This window comes from Bactrocera oleae, chromosome 6, assembly GCF_042242935.1.
Source record: "Bactrocera oleae isolate idBacOlea1 chromosome 6, idBacOlea1, whole genome shotgun sequence".
Taxonomy (NCBI): Eukaryota; Metazoa; Arthropoda; class Insecta; order Diptera; family Tephritidae; genus Bactrocera; species Bactrocera oleae.
The window spans coordinates 13494661-13518403 of NC_091540.1; the positions used below are offsets into that span (position 1 = coordinate 13494661).

General features: G+C 39.5%; 4 protein-coding genes and 1 pseudogene across 4 annotated transcripts; 2 read left to right on the forward strand and 3 right to left on the reverse strand.

Moving 5' to 3' along the window:
• The first annotated feature begins 1711 nt into the window (after nt 1-1711).
• On the forward strand, nt 1712-2627 carry LOC106624173 (uncharacterized). The gene has a single exon (XM_014243856.3). The coding sequence runs from the start codon at nt 1901-1903 to the stop codon at nt 2468-2470; it is 570 nt and encodes a 189-aa protein (XP_014099331.2). The 5' UTR covers nt 1712-1900; the 3' UTR covers nt 2471-2627.
• A 6340-nt stretch (nt 2628-8967) lies between these two features.
• Nucleotides 8968-10521, forward strand: LOC106624175 (uncharacterized). The gene has a single exon (XM_014243858.3). The coding sequence runs from the start codon at nt 9231-9233 to the stop codon at nt 10335-10337; it is 1107 nt and encodes a 368-aa protein (XP_014099333.3). The 5' UTR covers nt 8968-9230; the 3' UTR covers nt 10338-10521.
• A 6342-nt stretch (nt 10522-16863) lies between these two features.
• On the reverse strand, nt 16864-17721 carry LOC106624172 (cytochrome c1-like; annotated as a pseudogene).
• Nucleotides 17722-19493: 1772 nt separating this feature from the next.
• LOC106624177 (uncharacterized protein CG45076) lies at nt 19494-20508 on the reverse strand. The gene has a single exon (XM_070111773.1). The coding sequence runs from the start codon at nt 20469-20471 to the stop codon at nt 19704-19706; it is 768 nt and encodes a 255-aa protein (XP_069967874.1). The 5' UTR covers nt 20472-20508; the 3' UTR covers nt 19494-19703.
• Nucleotides 20509-22367: 1859 nt separating this feature from the next.
• LOC106624176 (uncharacterized protein CG45076-like) lies at nt 22368-23403 on the reverse strand. Its single transcript, XM_070111452.1, has one exon. The coding sequence runs from the start codon at nt 23362-23364 to the stop codon at nt 22594-22596; it is 771 nt and encodes a 256-aa protein (XP_069967553.1). The 5' UTR covers nt 23365-23403; the 3' UTR covers nt 22368-22593.
• Nucleotides 23404-23743: the final 340 nt, after the last annotated feature.

Sequence of the window (23743 nt, forward strand, 5' to 3'; positions counted from 1 at the left end):
AAACTAAGCGTTCTTGAGCTAAATATTACTTCCCCTAGTCAAACGGACTTAACTCTATACCGTAGCTTTATTCCTTTCCGTTCAAGCTCATACTTCAAATATGGGTATATCCGAATTTCGTGTTTTTTGCAATATTATTGTACTGGTAATCTATGTTCTGATATAAATTCAGGGTTTCGTTTAGCCTGAACTGGCAGTGTTGATTAAATATATATTTTCTTTTCGTAGCAAACGCAACCACTTTTGAGATTATTTGTGAAGCTCATCAGCCAGAACGTGCTTGTCTTCAGTTAACGAGCTTTGTTGCGAAACAACGAAAGCGTTCAATTCGAAGCCGGATACGTATACGCATCCAAAGTTAGCAGTATTACATAATCAAAGGAGGTGCTTAATAAAGAAACTTACCATATTCATAAATGCGTGCGATTTGACATATTCTCACATGACTTTCGACACACTTCCTCTTTAAGCGATATTTTTCACATAATTTATAACATGTAGAATGATTTTTATACACTGAACAGAAGGAAACATCGTATACCCTATAAAATATATACATAAATGATCAGCAGTTCATTTCGCCATGTCCGTCTGTTTGTATATATACAAACTAGTCTCTCAGTTTTTAAGCTAACGATCTGAAATGTTGTATCTGTCCTTTTCTTACTAAGAAGCTGCTTATTAGTCAGCCATTATAGTTTATAGCTGCCATACAAACTGAACGATTGGAAGCAAGTGATTGTATGGAAAACTTTTTTATTTGACGTAATATCTTCACGAAATTTCGCATGAGTTATTTCCCAAGACAACAATGTTATCTCGGAAGAAATTCTTTAGGTCGGTTCACAATAGCATATAGCTTCCATACATACTGAACAATCGGAATCAAGTGCTTGTATGGAAAATCTTTCGTTTGACGAGATATCTACAAGAAATTAGATCGAAAGCAAGTTTTTGTAAGGAACCATTGTATTAGTGAAGGGTATTATAGCTGCGGTGCAACCGAAGTGAACGATTTTGCTTGTTAATAATTATTACTACAATCCAAAAATATTCATTATGCCAAAGCAAAGCAAATATATTTTATTAGCAACGCTGCGTTGAATTTAGTTCACTCATATATATGGAGATTAATGAATATCTACGAACATTTTATTAATTACCCTTTGCCCGATTCGCCTTGCTACCGATTACCATATTCCTACGACACTTGCCATACCAAGTGAGCACGCAAACTTTACTGCGGAACCGAAGAATTAGCATTGACAGCGCCTAGCAACAGCCTGCGGGTAATCGACTATCGACGCCAAGCTAGCGGGTACAGGCAGTGTACGGGAATGGCTAGCCATTCCATTGATCGCTCAGCTGAGCAGCAGTAACAAAAACGAGTACTGTTTTCGCTTTCATTCTGTCAATTAACACGAATTTATACGCTCTAGAGCTGCCGCCGCACCGTCGATCTGCGCGCACACACTAGAACTTTATAGTTTGGTTTGCGACCGGTAAAATGTTCGTCACGTCTAGTCATAAAATCAGCATAACTCCCAAATGCTTGCAGGCAGCGTTGCGGCGACTTTGTCGTACACGGTCGCGCCAAATAAGGATGCCCGCGCCACCACGCAGTTCCTGCATGCCAAATTGTCGGCGGCTGGACGTGCGCCCAAGTCGGTAGCTTCGTGCTGGCTTAGCGTATAAAAGCAAAGCGTTCACGGTCATTCGATATCAGTTTCCAGTGTTCGCACACTAAACCGCATACACAAATTCTCATTTCTTAAATCAAATTAAATTGCATAATTCGAAAAAATTAGCGCGATTGATAAAAAAAATTATATCCTCGAAAAACCAAACGATTTAACAACTTCTTCAACCTCCACTTGAGTATCAAATACAACAATAAAAAATGGCTAAATTCCAAATTTTCGTGCTATGCGCCGTGCTCGCTTTCATCGCCTGCATCGTCAGCATCGAAGCTGAGCCCCAGCAACGTGGTCAACGCGTTTACTACCGTCCGGCAGCTGCGCGTTACCAGCGTCCACGCACCCGCTATCTAGCACGTCAAGTGGAAGCCGATGCCGCACCCGAGGCACCAGCTGTCACCCCTTACCCCTCTGCCGATGAGCTGAAACCAGCTGTGCCCTTCGATGAAGGTGCACCTGCCACCAACATTCCCGACGAGGTGTACGGGCCACCAGAAGCTAACCAGCCCGATGAAGTGTACGGACCACCAGATGTTTTCGGCAATGAATTGCCCGCTGACGCTGCCCCAGTCGATGATGTGCCCGCTGCCGACCCAGCTGCCGAAACCTTCCCCGCTCCTTTGGACGAACAACAAGCGCGCCTGGTTGCTGCTCGTCGCGCCGCTGCGCTGCGCCAACGTCAACGCAAAGCGGCGGCTTACCGCCAATCCTTGGCTGCCCGTGCTGCCGCGCGCCCACTCAAATACAAAGCTGTTGCCCAGCGCCGCCATTGAGTTGCAGGTCTGCCGCTTAAGTGTGAGTACTGCAGAAGTGCCGCAGAAAGTTGTAAATTTTTGTAAAAATAAGAAAATTTGACAAACCTTTTATGCTTAATACAAAAAAACAAAAAACAACAAAAAAATTAAAGTGTGCTCCCACTGTAATAAACTAGTATGTATGTATGTATGTGTGTAAAATTAGCTAAAGCTGTGCTTGAAGCGCAGCGCACCAAAAAATATATAAAAGGAATCTACAAACAAGGACACCACCCAGCCGACACAACGATGACATCACAAATTTTGTAACATTTATTTGTATTTGTAAATTTAATCTTGTTAACTGTCTAATGAAAAAAAAAGTTTTCTTGCAAAAAAATATCACATGTTTTGATTTAACAGTTGTGGCAATGTATAAGAAATAAGACCCCACCATTTGATGTGTTCATCAGTTATGTCGTGTTTACAGTCATAACTAAGAGGTCACTGTATTGATTTTTCCTTGTTGTTACTGAAAAGTGTTTCCATTCTTGTTGCTACCAAAACGTAGTTCCATACCTTATAACATCACATCACTCGGTACCGTGAAAGAGTGCCAATCATGTCACCATTTACCACGGTACCTTCATTCACCATAAATCCAATCAGTTCAAGTCCACAAATCATGTTTGCAAAACGCGCTTAAAAGCGAGGTCCTACAAAAAGCGCCGCTTACACGCTTCAATAAGCCACGGTTCATACAAGCGATCGCCTGAATGAAGTCTTCTGTTCCATATTCCGCGAAACAAACAAATGTTCTGCATCAAAGCGCTACAATGCAGATTAGACAGAAGCGCATGTAGTAACGCCCTGTTTGCCACATGCAACCTGTCATATACCGAAACCCTTTCATTCATCGCGTCCATGCGCATTCATCCATGCATTTGACGTCTGCATGCGTCCACTCTCTTGACTTAGCTTTTCAAAAGGCGACTTAAAAGCCGCAGGTAGCTAATCGACTACGCAAATGAAATTGCCGGCATGCAACAAACACAACAACAACGTAGCACTTCAAGCTGTTTGGCTAAGCGCAGTTCATTTGTGAATGTCAAAAGAAGGCACACACACGCACATATGCGCCGCTTGCAAGCACACACCGGCGCAATTGAATGCCTTCCGAAGCAACCGCAGTGTGTGACCTCTGCATGCAAACAAGGCGAAATTCTTTAGCGCCAAAAGGTATGCAACATAATGCACACCCACTTCAATTCAAGCGCATTGAATGCTGTGTATGCGGAATTGGCAGCTGGCTGACGCGCATCCATAGCTGCGGCGCTGGTTTGCTGCGCCGCTACAGTGCCAAATGGACAGACCATTGATGAGACCAGTTTGGGCGCGCGCACACGTAAACAAAGAAGTAGGTGGCTGCAGCAGCTTCCGTTACGAGCCGTAAAGCCTATTACAATACAAAATTCCACTCGATCCTAATTGAATTGACACCGTCGTTGCAATGATAGCTTTCGGCCATACATAAATATTAGCTGCTTTGCTTTTTTCGACTTCAATGCAGCGTAGGAAATTGAAAATCAGGCGATAAATGCCTACATCCATAATCTTCTTAAATGGTTTGGGGTATGCAATTAATTAAGGTGGAAAGCCATTTGCGGCACAGCTTCACTCACGCCAATTAAATATGTTGCAAACAGCTAACCGCTGTGACGCAGCCTTAATGAAGTGCCGGTGCAATTGTTAATTAAATAAAAATAATATTGGCGTTGCTCTGCGCCTCCGTCTGTGCAGTTGCTGACTTTCAGGCGTGTAAATAGCCGTTATTCCGGTGTTCGACGCCGGGTTAACCATGCACTCAAGTTGCAGCAACTGCACTGCCGCAAACAAACTGAAAAAATCATGCAAAGCCTTATTTACACAGTTATTTACGAGTACTTATTTGTGTTCGCACATCAGCATGCCGCGGCACACACACACACGTATATTTCTGCAGCGCCAGCTTGCGCTTGTGTGCCAGCGAAACCATTTGTTCACTCATTGCCATACAACTGTATTTGACAACACTTCTCGACATTCCATGTCGCACTCACACACACGCACACGCACTAACACAAGTGCATAAACGAAGTGCTTAAAATCCGGGCATCGCTGGGTTCCGGCCACATCAACCAAGTTTTATTATGAATTGACCACGTAAACGCCGTATACAGGCGTACGCAGTGTTCTGACACATAACGGTATCTGTGTTTTTATTGCAATATTTTTAAGCTGTCAGATTTTTATTAAGTTTTTAGTAGTTTTTTACTTTTGTGGCCACGTCAGCCGCTGCAATGCAATTAAACGCACTTTTATCGCTTTTAAAATTTCGACGCTGTGGTCGACGCCACTCGTCAGACGCTAGGTGAGTTGTGGTAGTGAACAGCATGCGGCAAGTTCTTAAATTCTATGGTTAAGTGAATGCATGGTAGGTAATGGTGAATGCATGGATATTAGACTTTCACTCTAACGAATGAGGTCGTCAAATTAAACCTATACGGAAAGCGGCTTCTAGATTCCTGTTGCAGAGATACAGAGAGCAAGATTTAATTTAGGGGGGGTATAGCTTAAACTTATAGCTGTGAGACTGCTAAATACTGCTTTCTGTTTACATTTTGCGATTGTCTAGTTGGAATATACCAACCGATTGGTGGAGTATACCAACCGACTTCATACCCAAATAGATTCAATGCTTTCTATTAATGAAACTCTGTTTGGCTGAAAGGTGAGCCAAAAAGAATGCCTGATTACAAGCCATAATGGCGTATAGTGCGCCCAGCTAAGTTTCAACAACAAAAAACGAACCGAAGCTCTATAACTCAATCATTTTTTCTTGCTACGATTCGCTTCTGCTCTCTTTTTATTGGAAGTGATCACAGAGCAGCGTCAGTGATGGCGAGTCAATTGTCTTTGTTCCGCTTCCTAAACATTCAACGCTTATTAGCTATGCTCTTTTCTTTGTAGAAATTAACTAGCGCGCATAGATTAAAACTTTTGTTCGTCTCGGCTTTGTCATGGCCAAGCGCTGGTACATACATACGCGCTTAATTACATGCGCTCACACTCAGTCACGATAGGCGTTTCGGTGCGCACTGTTGTTGACATAAAATTTGCGCGATTTTATTGTCACTCGGTTGGGCTATTTGCTTTAGTTGTTGCCACAATGGCTGTTGGTTGTTGGTTGTTGGCTGTGCGCTGTTATTGTTGTCGAGTGTGTGTGTGTGGTTGCGCATGTGTGTTTGTGTGTGCGGCGACATAATGGTTGATGCTTGAATGCGTTGTCTGCTTGTTCGCAATGTTGTCGTTATTGTTTGTTGTATGTACACGCTTGTTGTTTGTTGTTGCTTTAGTTTGTAGTAGCCATCGTAATTGGCCGCAGCGACAATTGTTGCTGTCGCTGTTTTCGTTATTGTTGTTGTTGTTTATTGAAGACAAATAAGTGTGACTTAATTAATGCAATCAAGCGTCGTTCTCCACATTGTGCCGTCGCGTGTGCCCAACAACATTGTTGTTGTAGCTGTCTGCTATTTGCCTGCTGTCCGCCGCTCTGCTACGTTGGTGTTTGTGCGACAATTGTTTGACATTCTCGTTGACAGCACAACGCCCTCAGTTGCAGTGAATTTATGCTCGTGACATTTCCAACAACAACAATTGACTTTTGGTGATTTTTATTTTCTGCTACGGTAAATTAGGTAAATGACGTGTTTGGTCTGTTTTGCTGTGAGTGGAAATATTCAAAGGATAGCTAATTAATTTCAGCATTTTGTCAGAAATGGGCACAACGCGACCTCTAATGTGATCCTGGAATCCTTCTACCACTGCCGTCGATGAGAGTATGAGGTGGAAGTTTGCGGGTCATGCAACCTGTATGAAAATTTTGATAGCTGTACATCATCAATTCAAGCGAATATCATCATTATGGATATGTACCTTGAAATTCATAGCTTTTATTTTCAATCGAGGAAAGGGTGAGGGGTAAGTCTGCTAGTAATGCCCCCGGTATGAAATTTTCAAAGCTCACTGCCAAGCGAACAGCAACAATCTGAATATGAATCCTGAAAGTCATCGATTTTATTTTCAGATAATATCGGTCATGAAAGCAATCTAGTCGTAAGCTTTTCTAATCAACTTTGTGTGGTACAATAAAGCGAAAGCTTGAGATAGGATTCACCCATGAGTGCTCTATAATCACCATTAATATCGTGGTGTTTATTTTCTAACTCATTCACTTCGTTGTTGTAGTTCTAAATGGATCTAATAAGTTCGCACAATCAAAGGTCTTTGCTGCCACTTAATTTGCGTGGAACCTCTCCATATGGAAAAGTTGTTGGAAAAAACTTTCGTGTTATCCATAAAGTTTCATTTCAGGAAGTGGTTTTTCACAAATTAAATATTGGGATTTCAATAGGGATGATATGATTTCTAAGTGTCGTTTCGGCCATTTTTAATATGTCATGATTTGTAATTTTTTTTTCATTGTATTTAGTAATGTTTACAATTTCATCTCAGAAATATATTCCCAAGAACAACGTTTACGAACTATTTAATTTTTTTAACAAAATAATCGTTCTTCAATTGCAATTTTTCGCGCGCTTTTGCCATTTTATGGTCATAATAATCGTTCACCTCTGTCCGCTATTCGTCGAATTCAAAATTTAGAGCTTAAATTTTCATTACATAATGTTCAAGTGACAATAAGACAAGGAACCGCTCGAAGTAATGACAATATTGCTGCCTGTCAGGCCAGTGTTGCTGAAGGCCGCAATTTGTCGATTCCAAAACGTTCTCAAGAATTGGGGCTGTCTCAAACCACAATCTGGTGGGTTTCGAGAAAGAATTTGGGCTTACATCCGTATAAAATTGTTCTCACTCAAGTACTGAATCCATTGAACCAACGTAGACATCGTTAATTTGCTGATTTTGCCTTGGAACAACTGAAAACCATAACGATTTTTTTAAGAAAATCAACTTCTCCGATGAGGCTCACTTTCATCTGAGTGGTGCCATAAATAAACAAAACTGTCGATTCTGATGCGAAGAAAATCCACAAATTATTCATGAACAACCATTACATTCACCTAAATTAACAGTTTGGTATGGTTTTTGGTCTGGTGGAATCATCGATCTATACTTCTTTCGAAATGAAGCTGGTGATACGGTCACTGTCAATGCAGAGCGGTATGGAACGATGATAACCAACGTTTTATGGCTGCAATTGGAAGAAGTTGCTCTTGACAACATCTGACTCCAACAAGACGGAGATACGTGCCACACAGCACGTGCAACAAACGAATTATTGCGAGACAAGTTTGGAGATTCGATGATTTCAAAAAATTGTGACATTGAATGACTTACAAGAAGTTGTGATTTAACAATATTAGACTACTGCTTGTGCGATTATTTAAAGTCATTGGTCTTAAGCAATCAACCAGACTCTCTTCAAGCTTTAGTGTCAATATTGAACGTGCTACTCATGACATACAACTTTATTTAGTGGAAGAAGTACTTGAAAATTGGGTTCATCGAATTCGTTTCTGCAAAAGAAGTGTTGGCGGTCATTTGCATGATGTTATACTCAGAACTTAATTGTATCGATCGTACTTCACATTAAATAAAACACATTTGAATTTCCTTAACAATTAGTGTGTTTTTTTTTTTTTTTTTTTTAAATCATATCATTCTTATTGGAAAACTCTGCACAAGTTAAGTTAATGTAAAAGTGTGAGTTACGTTTGCTTTCGCTGAAATATACGCAATTGAGCATATTTTGCATAGTAATAAGAAGCTATAAAATTTTAATATGCCGCTCATGAAAGCTCCAACGCCCATTGGTACTCGAGCAAAGTTTTACATACACATAGGCAGACATATGTATTGTACATACAAATATGTGTGCTGTCGGCATTATGAATGGAAGAACGAAAGATATGCAATATGAAACATACATACCTATATACATTACGATAAGAAGAAGAGCGTTATATTCTGAAAAAAGAAAACACGAAAACATCAGAACAAATGAAACAACATGCAGATTATGATGCCAAGCACGTAAACATTTTTAATTTCGCTGACATTGCCGGTGATTATGCAATTTTTATTTTGTTTTATTTTTGTAAATTTTTAATTTTATATTACATTTTTCTCGAACCAAATTTAAAGCGGATTACGAGCACAACGAATGTATAGAATGAGAATTATTAAGCAATAATCGCTTTATACGCCTGAACCTAACAGGCAGTCCCATGTAACCGAGGTAGCGTCGAGTGTGTTTGAATTGCTCAAATTAGCTGCGCTCAATCACGACATACGCGTCAATGTTGACGTATATATATATGTATATATGTGTGTGTGTTTGCGATCAATAATTTGGCAATCGAACTGAGTGCGATCTGGGAAGACGTAGTGCGCTGCTTTAAAGGGACGTTGGGGCGTATGCGCAACATTGAAACAATTGCGAATTTGATTGCCGCCGCAGAGCGCAGTATCGGAGAACACCTGCGTCGGAGAGAACTCAATTGCGTTTATGGACGACAGCGCGAACGCAAATTTGGCGTTCGATATAAAAATGATTGCTGACATCTCTATTAAAAACAGTCGGCATTAAGTATTTGAATACACTAATTGGGCACACATAAAACGAAATTTAAACGGAGTGCGTGCTACGAAAGCAAAAAGCGAAGCAGGAAAACCCTTTAAAGGACTTCACTAAAAACTAGCATTCTAGATTAATATTAACAAATTGTTTTGCAAAATGTTAAATCTTGGATATACGACATTACACCATTTGTTACTTGCAGCCGCAGTGCTGAGTGGCGTCACACATGCACGTCAGCTACCCAGTAACCGCTTGTCGGCACGTATTGAGCAGGCAGATAGTGGCGATATCGAGGTGGCTGTGGTAGAGGAAGTTTATCCAACTCCATATCCGGCCGCTGGTTATAGGCCTGGCCGTGCATTCAACCTACCCGGCGAAGATGAAAGCCTTGCAGATGACGAGCAAACAGAAGGCGCTGGTGTAGTTGGCACAACAATCGTATTGCCTGCGAACGAGTACACCACTACGGAGGTGGCCGTTGCAGCTGAGACCACCACACCATACAAATGGGTACCCGCTGAACTGGCGAGCGATGATGCCGCCAAGCAAGGGCGCGCAGCTAAAGCACCCTATCCACCTGCTGGATGGCGTCCAAGCCGCGCCTTTTTGTTACCCACTGAAATAAAAGCCGCACAAGAATCGGATTCTGCTGTCGCTGAAGAAGCACCTGTTCCAAATGATAAGGATATTGTTAAAGCGTTCGACACAAACACTGAAGCAGCGCCTGTTCTAAATGATAAGGATATTGTGTATGCGTACGAAACCAGCACTGCAACGCCGCTTGCGCCCTTCACAACGGAACTGCCTACTATTGAAACAGTAAACGAAGTGAACGCTGTGAATGCTGCAGAGGAGACTGCTGCACCAACTGTTTCCAAAGCATCAGCAGATAAAGCACCGTATCCACCATCAGGTTGGCGTCCAAGTCGTGCTTTTCTATTGCCCACAGAGATCGCAGCCGCCAATCAGGACTCAACCATTGCTGTGAATGAGCCTGAGGATCCAGTGTCGCCAGCCGACAAGGCTGGTCATCCTGCTTGTGGTGTAAGTGACAATCCGGTAGCGCCAAAGCCAGAGGAAGGCGCCAAAGAGAATCCGGATGCGGAACGTGTCTATGTCAAAGCGAACTTGGAGCCAGCCGTAGTGAAATCGCCATTGACATTGCCTATATTGCTGCGTTCACAACGTTTAATCACACCGCCAATTTATGTGCCGGCTGGTCGCTCCTTCGCCTACTCCGCCAGTGTGCAGAGCTGGCGCTAAGCAGTATATTTGTTTAGTATTCAGTGAAAATGTGTTTGAAGAAAGCATATAGGATTCTTATTATTTTTAAGGCTGATCGTTTTTTATATACTTTATTTGTTTTTATATAATTTTTTAGAAAATAAAATTTTTAATAAAAATTACATCAACATGTATAATTAGCATAAATAATTAGCAAAAGAAATAGTTTTCCTCTGACTGCACACATGCATGCCACACACCAGCTTACCGTTATACGTTGCATATGAAAAGCTTACTTTTCGCTTTTGGCGTCGCTTGCTCGGTTGTTGAAGTTTTAATTACACTCATTTCACACTTTGAGCTAAAATTGCAAAGTCTGTCCGGAAGTTATTGCCTCATACCATAATTTTGTGAGAGTCTTCATAATTTTACATTTCCCAATTTGTTTACAAGTTGTTGGCTCACACTTCAAACTTCAGCTTCACAGCAGTAAAGAGCGTAAAGTGTTAAGGCAACGTGCCGCAGCAAGCGGAAAATGTTGCATGTTACAGATTGACAGCCAGAAACTATTGCGTTTACTAATTATTATAATGCAAGCTACATTTCACTCTGTTACTGACATATATTACACATTAAACTGAGAAAAATTGGCAGCAAGTCTTCTTATTAAAGAATACAAAGCGTTTTCGTGCTGCACAATGAATGTTTTTGACTTAACTGTGCCGCCTTTCCATTTTATAAGAAAAGTAAGTAACACTTGCAACATGCTATATGTTCTCTTTGCTATGAGTAGCCTGCACAGTTGTCGCGACACTCCTTTCGTAATTGGCCTTGAAAAAGTGGCCTTGGGTTTGGATAATTAGACTTTACTTAGAGTTTAATAGCAGGTATTCCAATTTACCACATCATATCTTTATGAAATTCACTGCTTAGATTAATGAACTTAACAACAACAACAGTCAGACAGTCATATGTTAGCTTTGACTCGAGTAGAGGGTATATCAAGGCATAGTTTGTCAGTGAGTGCGGTAACTGAGTAAAGTAAGAGGAGTGATATAGAAATTCAGCGAAGGTTTTATGGAACTTTCAGCATTTCAAACAGGCAATATCGCGTTATTTATAGAAGTCTGCATACTTCTTATCACTCATATGTATTATTTTGGCCGAAAGCACCTTTTTTATATTGTTCAATATTTCAGTAAAAATTACGTAATTTATATTATAATATTTTTATTATTATTTGTTTATTTTTTCCAAGTATATACTCGTACACATGAACCCATGACTATAAGTATGTATGTATTTAGCAAGGACATTCCTTTACTGAATAAAATTCTAATATTTATTACTTAATATTCTGAATATATTAAACACCGCATACATAACTACATACCATATACATACATACGAAGGGAAGCGTTAAGAATATTAAATTGAAAATAAAGCTAAGAAGTAAGGAAGCGCTAAGTTCGGCTGTAACCGAATATTTTTTACTCTTGCAACTTACAAGAATCAAAGCCGGGCAAATACCTTCAGCTGTTGGCAAAGCTATATTTGAAGAATGTTGCGAAACAATGCAACATTCATTTTTCGACGAAATAATGAATCGGTTACAATCAAATTTGCATTTTATTAACTTTTATATTATAGGTCATAGACTAAATTAGTTTTATACCTATATTTTACTTCCTGTCAGCGAAAGTTATATTAAAATCATTATCAAATAAGACATATCTGGCAGTAGTAAGCCGGCGTTGGAAAATCTTTCTATAAGGTATATGGAAGCTAAGGGAATAATAAATCCGATTCCACACATTTTTGACATACAGGCATACTGATATCAGAAAATTATTCTTTTCGAATTTCTACAATATATCTCACAGATTGATCGTTATTTCCGGTGAAAAGTTAGCAACAGGTACAGGCGTACACATATGGAGTAACTGGAGGCTTGAATAGTTTTGTTCCGATTCGAAGCCCGCTCGTATTATCACGGTTGTAAGATTTTATGTCTCTGGCGCATTTATTTATAGATTTATCGCACTTTTAAAAGTTTTTAACAAAACCGTTATATGGAGAGAGAACGTGGTTATAATCCGATTTCATCCATTTCCGCGCTGTCGGTAGGCGTTCTTAAAGAATTTGTCTTAAACGAATTCGGTTATTGTATAGATATGTACTTTAAACCTATATGTATGAGATATGTACTTTAAACCTATTAGAGGGCGTGGTCAAGCCCATTTTATTAATTTTTAACCCACAGGGTCCCTTATCTAACGCGATGCCTAGCATAAATTACAGTTTTATATATTAATTAAGTGCTTAGTTATGACAATTTATAGATTTTCAATTAATTTTGTTATGTGGGCGTGGCAGTGGTCCGATTACGCCCATATACGAACCTGTCCGCTGTTTTTGCCATGGAATGAGTGTACAAAGTTTCATTACGATATCTAAATTTTTCTCAAGTTACTGCTGTCTGTGACGGATGGACAGACGGACGGACAGACGGACGGACAGACGGAAGTACAGACAGTCACACGGATTTCAACTCGTCTCATAAGCCGGATAATTTTTATTGGTATATACAACTTTTAGCTGATACAAACAACCGTTAGGTGTACAAAACTATTATACTCTGTAGCAACTTGTTGCAAGAGTATAAAAATGTTGCGAAAGAAGTAAAATCAAAATCAAAAACGATACATATTTACATATGTACTTGTATGTACTATATATACTTTTTAAAAGCTTACGACTTGAGGATAATCACCCTGGGTGGGATGCCGATTAAATGTATATTTTACAATAAATTCTGGGTCAACAAATGGTGATGTCACCATAGTAAAATAAACAAAGCAAAAAATTGTTATTTTTAATGCATAACTAAATGCACGAAAGCTTACATAAATATATGTACACATATTAATAAACACAAAAATATAGCAAATAAATTCTATCAATAAATGCTATAACAGAAATAGAATACAAAAATTGCCAACAACAACACTAGGTGAACTAAACACCGCATATACAATTGTTTTATGCATTTTGAGTTTGTAATATTATTTAAAATTTAAATGACAAATTCCACGAAAAATTACCACTGTAGACAATGTAACAAAAACCACGAAAACAACAACAACAGGCAGCAAGTATCGGAAACCGGAAATTAAATGTTCAACGAGTAAGCATACAAACACACGCACACCACACAGTCGCAGCGTGCCTGCTGAATACAAATATTGCGGCAATAACAACAAAAGCAATTGACCAGCGCTAGCCTTTGGAAACAAAAGTGAAAGATGGCGATTATGAAAAAAATGGCCAACAAATACCCAAACGAAATAGACATAACAACATTAAACATATTTCATAATACTATAAATGTTTGTAACATAAAGCAAGAATAAATAAAAAACAATAATGCTGTGCACAACTCTCCCACCCGCCACCAAGCTTGGCACAAGCTTTGTATTTTTAGGACCAAAATAGACCAAGTAGATTGTCACAAAAAAGGCCAATGTACAAGCGTACAGTGGCTTCTACAAGTGTGCGTACGAAGGTGCAAGCGAATAAATTCAATAATTATAGCCGACACACACACACACAGGCGCACATACGCCGGCGCACGTATGCATACCAAGTATCAGGGAACCTCACACACACACACACGCGCGCGCATGCAACGACGTTTAAATTCGATTGGAAATGACCACCAGCAGCAACAGCGTCGTTGTAGCCAGCCGCTACGTGCTTGGCAAGCGTGATTGGCTACCGAACGCTGTGGCTCAGACGCCGCCGCCGCCGCCGACGCCACCGTTACCAGCGCCATTGACAGTGGCTGTGTGTGGCCGGCGACCGCAGCAGAGCGTCCCCAGCAAACATGATACCATATATTAACAACAACAGCAACCACAACAACAAACAAAACATAAAGTATGGCAAAAGCAATTTATTCGCTGGTATATAGATTTGTGTGACTGTGTGCGTGAGAGCAGAGTTTGTAACTGTGCTGTATCTGTTTTTGATTTGTCTTTACGTGCGCTGCGAAACTTCCGAAGTTTAACGAAGCGCCTTAAACGCTTTAAATTGAATTGTAAGAATATTGAACTGTGGCAACGTTGCATTTTGCGCGATTTTCCCGCATCAAACGCAGGGTGTCCGCTCCACGGGGAATCATCTCTGCAGCCGGCAGTTATCTTATGCTCATTGTTTTACTTGTTGTTGTCATTCTATCTTACATTTCGCTCGATCTGCCAGCTACACATATCACACACCGTCACTTCTATGTGTGTGTGTGTGCTTGTGTCATCTGATGTTAACAAAATAATATTTGCTGTTTTTGTTTTGTTTGCTGCTGTGTCTATTTTGTATGCAAGATTGCAGATTTTGTTGTTTGAAGTTCAATTTTGACACTTGTTGAATGCGTTTAAATAGGCAACATACCCGAATATATGGTTGCACAGTGTACAAAAATGAGCCTTTTTTGCTTAACTTTTATTCTTCGTCACCCGCACTGCTTGGCGAGCTGCTATACATTTAGCCTCAGGCAAGCTTGTTATGAAGACAAAGTAGACACTATTACAAAAGTGATTTTCGCTAATTTTTTTAAATACATTCTGTTTCTAAAAGGTTGAAATGAAGAAAAAAAATAGATAATTCTCGTGACTTGTCAACGTAACTTCTTAATTCTCACAAAAGCTGAAAAACTAGAAAAAAGTCGTTTTGCCAAATTCAAAAATTCATATCTTTGAAACCAAGAAGAACACCGTTATGAAAATTTCGGAATTTCTTTAGATATGTAAGTGGTATAATATAAAAAATTTTTAAGCCAAAATTTTCCCGCGATGTTTACTTTTTAAGATTTTCCAGAATTCAAAATTTTTTTATTTTGGTAATTTTCAAAATTTGTTTTCAAAACAATTTTTTCCCCATACCTCTAAGTGTCCTCTGAAAACTCACCAGCGTTCTTTGTTTAATATACAGTAGTTTCTGAAATATTGTATAAATAAACTCATAAAATCGGGAATACAGTAAAATTTTCAATTTCAAAATTTTTTCTTTCGCCAGAACTTTGTTTTATGATAAGACAAAACTTTCCACCAAAACTCATTTGATACGGTGGGGAACGCATCCAACTATTTTTCGATTTGACATGAAATGACCCATATTATTAAAACGAGACACTGTGCTCAGTAAAGTCACCGGCAAAGCGTGGACTTACATATAAGCTATTACTAATTTGCAAGCGATAAAAATGAATCACAAACTCAATTTGTTAACCGGGGTCACACGAGTAATCGGTTCACGTGTTCGCTGGTCGAATTGAAGGTTACAGTGGCGGCCGATTCGTTACAAACCGAGTTGGCAGGTGGAAAATTGGCATTTATTCAATATTTTTTTGAATGTAATGTTTACAAAGATTTTCGAAAAAACAAGAAAGAAAACAATATTCTATCATATTTATAGGAAAGTTGATCATTTGCCAAGTTTTCGCATTAAATTTTTGCTATAAAAGCATTACAACAAATCGAAAAGTCGTAAATTTGCAGAGCAACTTGCAGGAGAGCGCTCAGCGAGAATGTCAAAACTAATATTATTTACAATCGTCTTACTGCTGGCTCTAGTTCTGAATGTTGCCGAGGACGCGACACGTCTAGCGCGGCACCGTCATCGTATTTTGCATCACAGATATCCTCAAGCATTCCGACACAAGCCCAGCGCCGAGGAAGATGACACACAACGCAGGGGTGAGTACCGCCCAAGCGGTTATCGGCCGTCTCAAACTTACGAACTGCCCAATGAGACGCGGCACTCTTGGAATTCACAAAGCAATACGCGCCTGCATGGCAAAGTGCCACAACAACAGCAGCATCGACGACCTGTCGACATTTATGGATCGCCGCCGGTTAATTGGCCAATTCGACCGCCTCCGTTGGGTAGGCCGAGGCAACCGAGTCCTCATGACATTTACGGTCCTCCTGCCGAGTTGCCCAGTTCTGCTGATGATGATATAAGCGATGGTGGCTTTCGTGCCGACTATGAATACGAGCAATATCCAGAGGAAGAGGGCACTAAGGGATCTCAACAGTCCGGAGTGGAACAACAGAAAACAAATGCTCAAAAGTCCGAACAATACGTCGATACGGCGCAGTCAGAGCCACAAAGAAAGGAGCCCAAAGAGGATAAACTAGAGAGTTTTGAAATACCGATCGAGTTACTACGTGCTCCAGAGCGCTATGAGGCTATTTGAGATTTTTAATGAATAAACTTGGTATGAAGGCAAAAGCAAAATGTGATTATGAAATCAACAACAAAAGAAAATATAAGTAGATATTCATTTTGTTTTTTACTATAAGAGTAACTTATAAAGAACTTCGTGTGTTTGTACTGAAACCACACATATACCATTTATCGTCAAGGTCGGGTGCTGGACGGAAACTTTAACATTATGTTCAATATCAGAATAGATATAGATATAAATAACAGAACAATCCTCAGCAGCCGAAAGTAACAACCTACATCACAAGATCGCATATTTTATAATATATGTTTTGTTCGAATAACGGTTTTAGGTATATTTATCAGTCTAAAAAAATCTTTAACAACTCTACAATCCGATTGTTAACAATTCTCTATACTATTTACATTTCTTATAAGCCCTCTCACTTTACCACTGTTGCAGTTGACCAGCGGTGTAGTAGAAAATGGGGCGTTGTTTTTGTTGCGCAGCAAATTGCTTTTGTTGCAACCTTAGCCTTTACAATTCTGGCCGATTTAACGGAATTGACACGAGCACGAGCGGCTGCGCGCAATTTAGCGGGACGAGCGGATTTGCGTGCGTTGATGCGACGACCGAAAGTCAAACGTTCAGATTGGAAAGCTTCCTCAGCAGCTGCTTGCGCTTCCTCTTCCTCAGCGATGGTGGCTTCGATTTCATCAACGGGGGTGATTTCATTGACAACTGGTATATCCGCCTCTGGTGGGCCATAGATGAGATCTGGTTCGTGCTCATCCGCAGCATCATCGGCGAGAGCGGATTCATCAGCTTCTTCTTGAGCTGGTTCCTGTTCCGCTGGGAGATCAACATTCACTGAGACATTAATGTCGCCTTCTGGTGCAGCTGGTGCTGCGGGTTCAACGGGAACTTCAGGTGCAGCAGCGGCGGCGGCTTCATCAAATGGAATCTCTGGAATCAGTTCCTTAGCGGAGGGGTATGGTGTCACCGCTGCTTCCTCAGCGACTTCTTGACGCGCCAAGAAACGACTACGTTGTTTGGTGAGTTGCAGGCGTCCATTGCGAACACGATAACGTGGAGCTTCCGCAGCGCAGAGTGCAAAAGCCAGGGAGGCCACTAACAGGATTTGTAGGAAACGAGCCATTTCTAAAATATTTAGTAGTATGTACTTTACTGGGTAGTTAATACCAAGTACTGATACTATTTTACCAGCAGTTCAGGCTTATATACCAATTATTGCATTTTAACGCAAGACCATTTGTTTCGAGTATGAGGAGTACACAAATGCCTTATTAATATTTAATGATGCACATACTTGCCTATACTAACGAAGTTCTGAATTCGGCTTGTTTTATTTTTGATTTTCTGTGCACTTTACTTGTTCATTCGTTATACACAAACAACTGTAATTGCTAAGTTATCATTGAGTTTTTGATTTTATATTCAAATTATTGTTATCGTACTTATTTCCATAAGCAAACGAACCACATAGAATAGTTATTAGATGTTTAGATGTGTTGTTGTATAAAATGGTTAATTTATTTTACTTTTGTTAAAGGGCAATTGCAATTATAACATAGTGTCCCTCTGTAGACTGTCAATAGGAACTTCATTTTGAATGAAGAAGTTCTGTAAAATGAAAAGTAGTGATGCGTTTTATTTCCAGATATACTTGAACTCGTTGTGTCTTATAAAATCACTTTAAAAGGAAGGACAAAATTAGAAGATTATTCGGGGTATAATAGGATGTTGTCTTGCTTATTAATGGTTAAAACAAGAGGACGAATTAGCCAAAGGTAATTTTGCATAATCGATCAAACTGACCATTGATTAAATATCTCGATAGAACAGAATAAAAGTAAAATTCGACCATCCCAAACTTGTGTCACAGTTTCAAACAAAGGAATTTAAGGCATCGACCAAAAAGTCTTTTCTAAGTTCTTTGGACCCGACGTAATATACAATATTAGCATAGGTCTTATTATTATATCAAAACCGTGATCAGTTTTCTAAACTCCGAAGTGGGGAAGGACATGATGAAGACTCTTGGAAACTGGCTGAGGCGGTGATTTAATTGTCTCTAGCACTTTTGCTTTACGCAAAGCAAATAAAACAGGCGACAACCTTAAAGAATAGCAAATGTTAAAACCTTATTTGCTACACAACAATTTCATTTTTATTAGGAGGCTGAAATGGGAGGCAGGCGTATTCATTTAACAATAGTTCAAACCGATATGTTGGCTGGCAAAACGTGCGTTCAATAGGTCTATGATAAGATACAGATGAGAGAGGGAGATGAATAAAGATATTCAGACGAGGATTATGAAATTAATGCTAATATTGGACCATGACGAAGTCTAAAGGACAAAGCACAATGCCAACTCTTAGGAACCGTCTGAGTTAATCGCATAATAGGTAGGAGAGTGCATTCTTCAATTTCTATGCAGCATTTTTTCGGAAAATGCATATCTGCATGATACTTAATCCAGAGGACAGGTGACACAGCAGGCTAGAAAAGATCCAAAACAAAACGATTGCAAGTCATCATCAATGAGTCGGCTTTAAACCATTTTTGACAAACTGTTAAAGTTATGTCATTAAGCCAGCGTTTAGTATTCCGTTCTAAAATATAAAACCGTGTACAGCATTGAGCATCATACCACTAGCCCAATCAAAATCGAAAAGTTCCTCCAAGGCTTTCGATAGCATATAAAAAGCTTTCATTTAGGGAAGATTTCTGACCGCTGTGAAGTTTAAAATTATAATTTTATTGAACTTTATTACGGACTCATCCGAAATTCTTTTAGGTAATATAAAACCAATAGCACAAGAATAGTAATACCGGCGCTTACGAACCTTACTCAGATGAAGTTTAATTTCTTTTACTTTTATGTGGTCAAAATGCTTTGTTTCCAAATATGTTTCGCGCCTATATTCCTGCAATTTTCGTAAACTTTCTGTGTTTTCCTTTTCGCCTACTTCACATAATTTATTTATGGTTGTTTTGTATACTTTTCTTTATTATCACTCTAAAAAATCTTTAACAATTTGTGTTTACATATTTACACCTCAACACTCTCTTATATCTTAAATTTAATTGTTAACAATTTTCTATACTACCGTATGTATAACCGCTTTTGCGTTTTACCACAAATCACACATTCTTACCACTGTTGCAATTGACCAGCGGTGTAGTAGAAAATGGGACGTTGTTGTTGAGCTGCAAGTTGTTGAGGAACGAAGAATTGCTGTTGTTGTGACAATTGTTGCAGACGAGCTGAGCGTGCTTTTGTTGCAACCTTAGCCTTTACAATTCTGGCCGATTTAACGGAGTTGGCACGAGCACGAGCGGCTGCGCGCAATTTAGCGGGACGAGCGGATTTGCGTGCGTTGATGCGACGACCGAATGTCAAACGCTCAGTTTGGATAGCCTCCTCAGCAACTGCTTGCGCTTCCTCCTCCTCAGCGATGGTGGCTTCGATTTCATCAACAGGGGTGATTTCATTGACAACTGGTACATCCTCCGCTTCTGGTGGGCCATAGATGAGATCTGGTTCGTGTTCATCCTCAGCATCATCGGCGAAGGCGGATTCATCAGCTTCTTCTTGAGCTGGTTCCTGCGCGGCTGGTAGATCAACATTCACAGAGACATTTATGTCGCCTTCTGGTGCAGCTGGTGCTTCGGATTCAACGGGAACTGCAGGTGCAGCAGCGGCGGCGGCTTCATCAAATGGAATCTCTGGAATCAGTTCCTTAGCGGAGGGGTATGGTGTCACTGCTGCTTCCTCAGCGACTTCTTGACGCGCCAAGAAACGGCTACGTTGTTTGAAGAGTTGCAGGCGTCCATTGCGAATACGATAACGTGGAGCTTCCGCAGCGCAGAGTGCAAAAGCCAGGGAGGCCACTAACAGGATTTGTAGGAAACGAGCCATTTCTAAAATATTTAGTAGTATGTACTTTACTGGGTAGTTAATACCAAGTACTGATACTATTTTCGCAGCAGTTCAGGCTTTTATACTAATTTCTTTAATTTGTCGTAAAAGCGTTTGATTTGCGCTTGGCCGTAATGACCTTAAAAGTTCATAAAACGCCTTATTAATATTTAATGATTGTTCACGGTTCGCGATACCGTAATTTAAAGTTCTGTTTTTGTATGTTTGTACAAATGGCGTACATTTGCATATTTTTTATATCGTTTTCGTTCTCCTTTCTATGATGCATCTATTAGGTTATATTTAAATAGGCTGCCAGTGTATGGTATAAATAAATAGGTGTACCTTTGAGCCGTGATTGTTATAAGCGAAATATTAAGTCCTGATGCAATAAATTGGAAGGAATTATTGTCATGAAGTTTCTCTAAGCATTTTTGGGGAATGTTTTCTTTAACTTCAAAGTTTGTGGGATTGAATTCGGTTTAGTTGCTAATTTTATAGTACCGAAATATGTTGCACACACTCAACAATTCTTCGTGGCATTTTAAAATACTGGTAGTTATTTCGAGATGTCTATCTCTCGGTTAGTCTGTCGGTGAAGACTATTTTAAGTTTCAATTGAGCTTACATCTACAGTTTTAAGCGGTTATGATGTACGGCACTAGAACGCCTTCGCGGAGGGAGACCTTCGTAGAATGTCTAATGCTTTCGAGATGTCGTAAAGAATATAATTTTATATTTTATCATTCGTCATTTATCATGCGCTAACATGTCTTCTGACGCATGCGCGATAGAGTTATAAACCTTATTTAGTGGATTAATTATTTTTATCGCATTGTAATAACCCTTAATTTTTGTGTTCTATAAATTACTATAATTCAATTTAAGACTTAAGAGGGTATGCTATCTAGAAACATGCATTTTAGGTAATTTTTAAAGTGTTGTAAAAGAAACCAACATTTTTACTATCAATTTTTTATTAATTATTTATTAATGTTACAAGACTACAGAAAAAATTGAAAAAAAAAGTTAAAAATTTTAAAAACTAGCAGCTGAGGAAGGGGGTCTCAAAAAATTAGCACATGAGCATACCCATGAAATCTGAATTGAAGAAAATCTGAAATAAAGAAAAAAATATTATAATCCGTAGTGATGTCGCAATTGTTTGAACTAGCGATAAGTAAAAAAAAAACTGTTTAACACAATGTCAATTGTTTGAAAACAAAACCAGTTTTTTTTACCAGTTTTTTAAAATAGTATAAATTTAAATTTTGGGATGAAGCTAGTTCATATTCGGAAGAGTCTATAACAAAGATTCTTTGAAAATTTCAAGTAAATCGGTCCAGTAGAACTCGAGAAAGCATGGGTATCGTATTGAAAAAGTTTGGTCTGAGAGAAACGCAATTAAAGTTTCGCGTGAAGTCTTTTGTTCGGTTAGACCCAGCTGAACCAGATTGGAGGCCGGGTCAGTAAACTGTCTATATCTCCGAAAATAATTTAAATTTTCAAAAAACTTTGAAAAAATGCAACAAAAAAAAATTTTTTTTTTTAATTCTACACTAGAATATCCCCTTAAGTTTTAAAAATACAAGAAAAAAGCAATTTGTATGTTCCTTTGTCATTTGAAACATTCACATTAGTAAAACTGATCTAAAATATACCAAACAAAGCTTCGTAGCACTGAAGATAGCGGTTATCCCACTTTAGATATCCGCAGACTGTCTTGTACAAATTCAAAACGATAACTTTATTGCTGCTTTTACATGTATTTTTTTACCAAAGAGCAGAAGCGAGCTGAGAAATGGCAAACAGCTATAAATAGAAACAATTTGAGTTTACCGAAACTTTTTAACTATTTCCCATACTTCGATGACCCATAACTGACGGTGTCAGGCCTTCAATTGCATAACACACTTAATTCGCTTTTATTGGTTTTGTTTTTATTTTCAGTCTACAAAAATCTTTAACAATTCTTAAATCTTTATCACTTTTGTCTTCTTTTATCTTAATATTAATTGTTAACAATTTTCTATGCCCCATTGTTTACTTGTAATAAAGTCATAATACCGATTCGATTCCCACCACCTTCTTCCAGAAAAAAATATTTAGAATGGAGTTATCTTTACCACTGCTGCAGTTGCCCAGCGGTGTAGTAGAAAACAGGTTGTTGCTGCTGTTGTGCAACAAACTGTTGAGGAACAAAGAACTGCTGTTGTTGTGGCAATTGTTGCAGACGAGCTGAGCGTGCTTTTGTTGCAACCTTAGCCTTTACAATTCTGGCCGATTTAACGGAGTTGACACGAGCACGAGCGGCTGCGCGCAATTTAGCGGGACGAGCGGATTTGCGTGCGTTGAGGCGACGACCGAAAGTCAAACGTTCAGGTTGGATAGCTTCCTCAGCAGCTGCTTGCGCTTCCTCTTCCTCAGCGATGGTGGCTTCGATTTCATCAACGGGGATGATTTCATTGACAACTGGTACATCCTCCGCCTCTGGTGGGCCATAGATGAGATCTGGTTCGTGTTCATCCTCAGCATCATCGGCGAAAGCGGATTCATCAGCTTCTTCTTGAGCTGGTTCCTGTTCCGCTGGGAGATCAACATTCACTGAGACATTAATGTCGCCTTCGGGTGCAGCTGGTGCTTCGGGTTCAACGGGAACTTCAGGTGCAGCAGCGGCGGCGGCTTCATCAAATGGAATCTCTGGAATCAGTTCCTTAGCGGAGGGGTATGGTGTCACTGCTGCTTCCTCAGCGACTTCTTGACGCGCCAAGAAACGACTACGTTGTTTGGAGAGTTGCATGCGTCCATTGCGAACCCGATAACGTGGAGCTTCCGCAGCGCAGAGTGCGTAAGCCAAACAGGCGACGAGCAAGACTTGGAAGAAACGAGACATGTTTGAGAATTGTTTTTAGTTTGCTGTACCGAACTTGGGTAGCTGTGAACTGATGACGATTGAACGAAATGCTTGTGTTTTTATACATACAAGCGTAATTTTTCGTTTACGTTTTTGTTACTTGCAAATACGGGAAACTTCTGAAGGTCTTTTAAAAATGTAATTAAATATTTTGTTGGCGTTTTTTTGTGGCTGCATAATATTTAATTTCATTCATTTAATTAATTTAATATTATTTGTTTAAGATTGTTTTACTACTTCATTAATGCGTTTTGCCTTTAAGTTTTTCGACAGTGTTCTTGGCTTCTAGTGAGGGCAGCCGCTACATGCAATGCATAATTGAGCCAACTAAGTTGACCAAGTCCAATTGTTAGGCGCC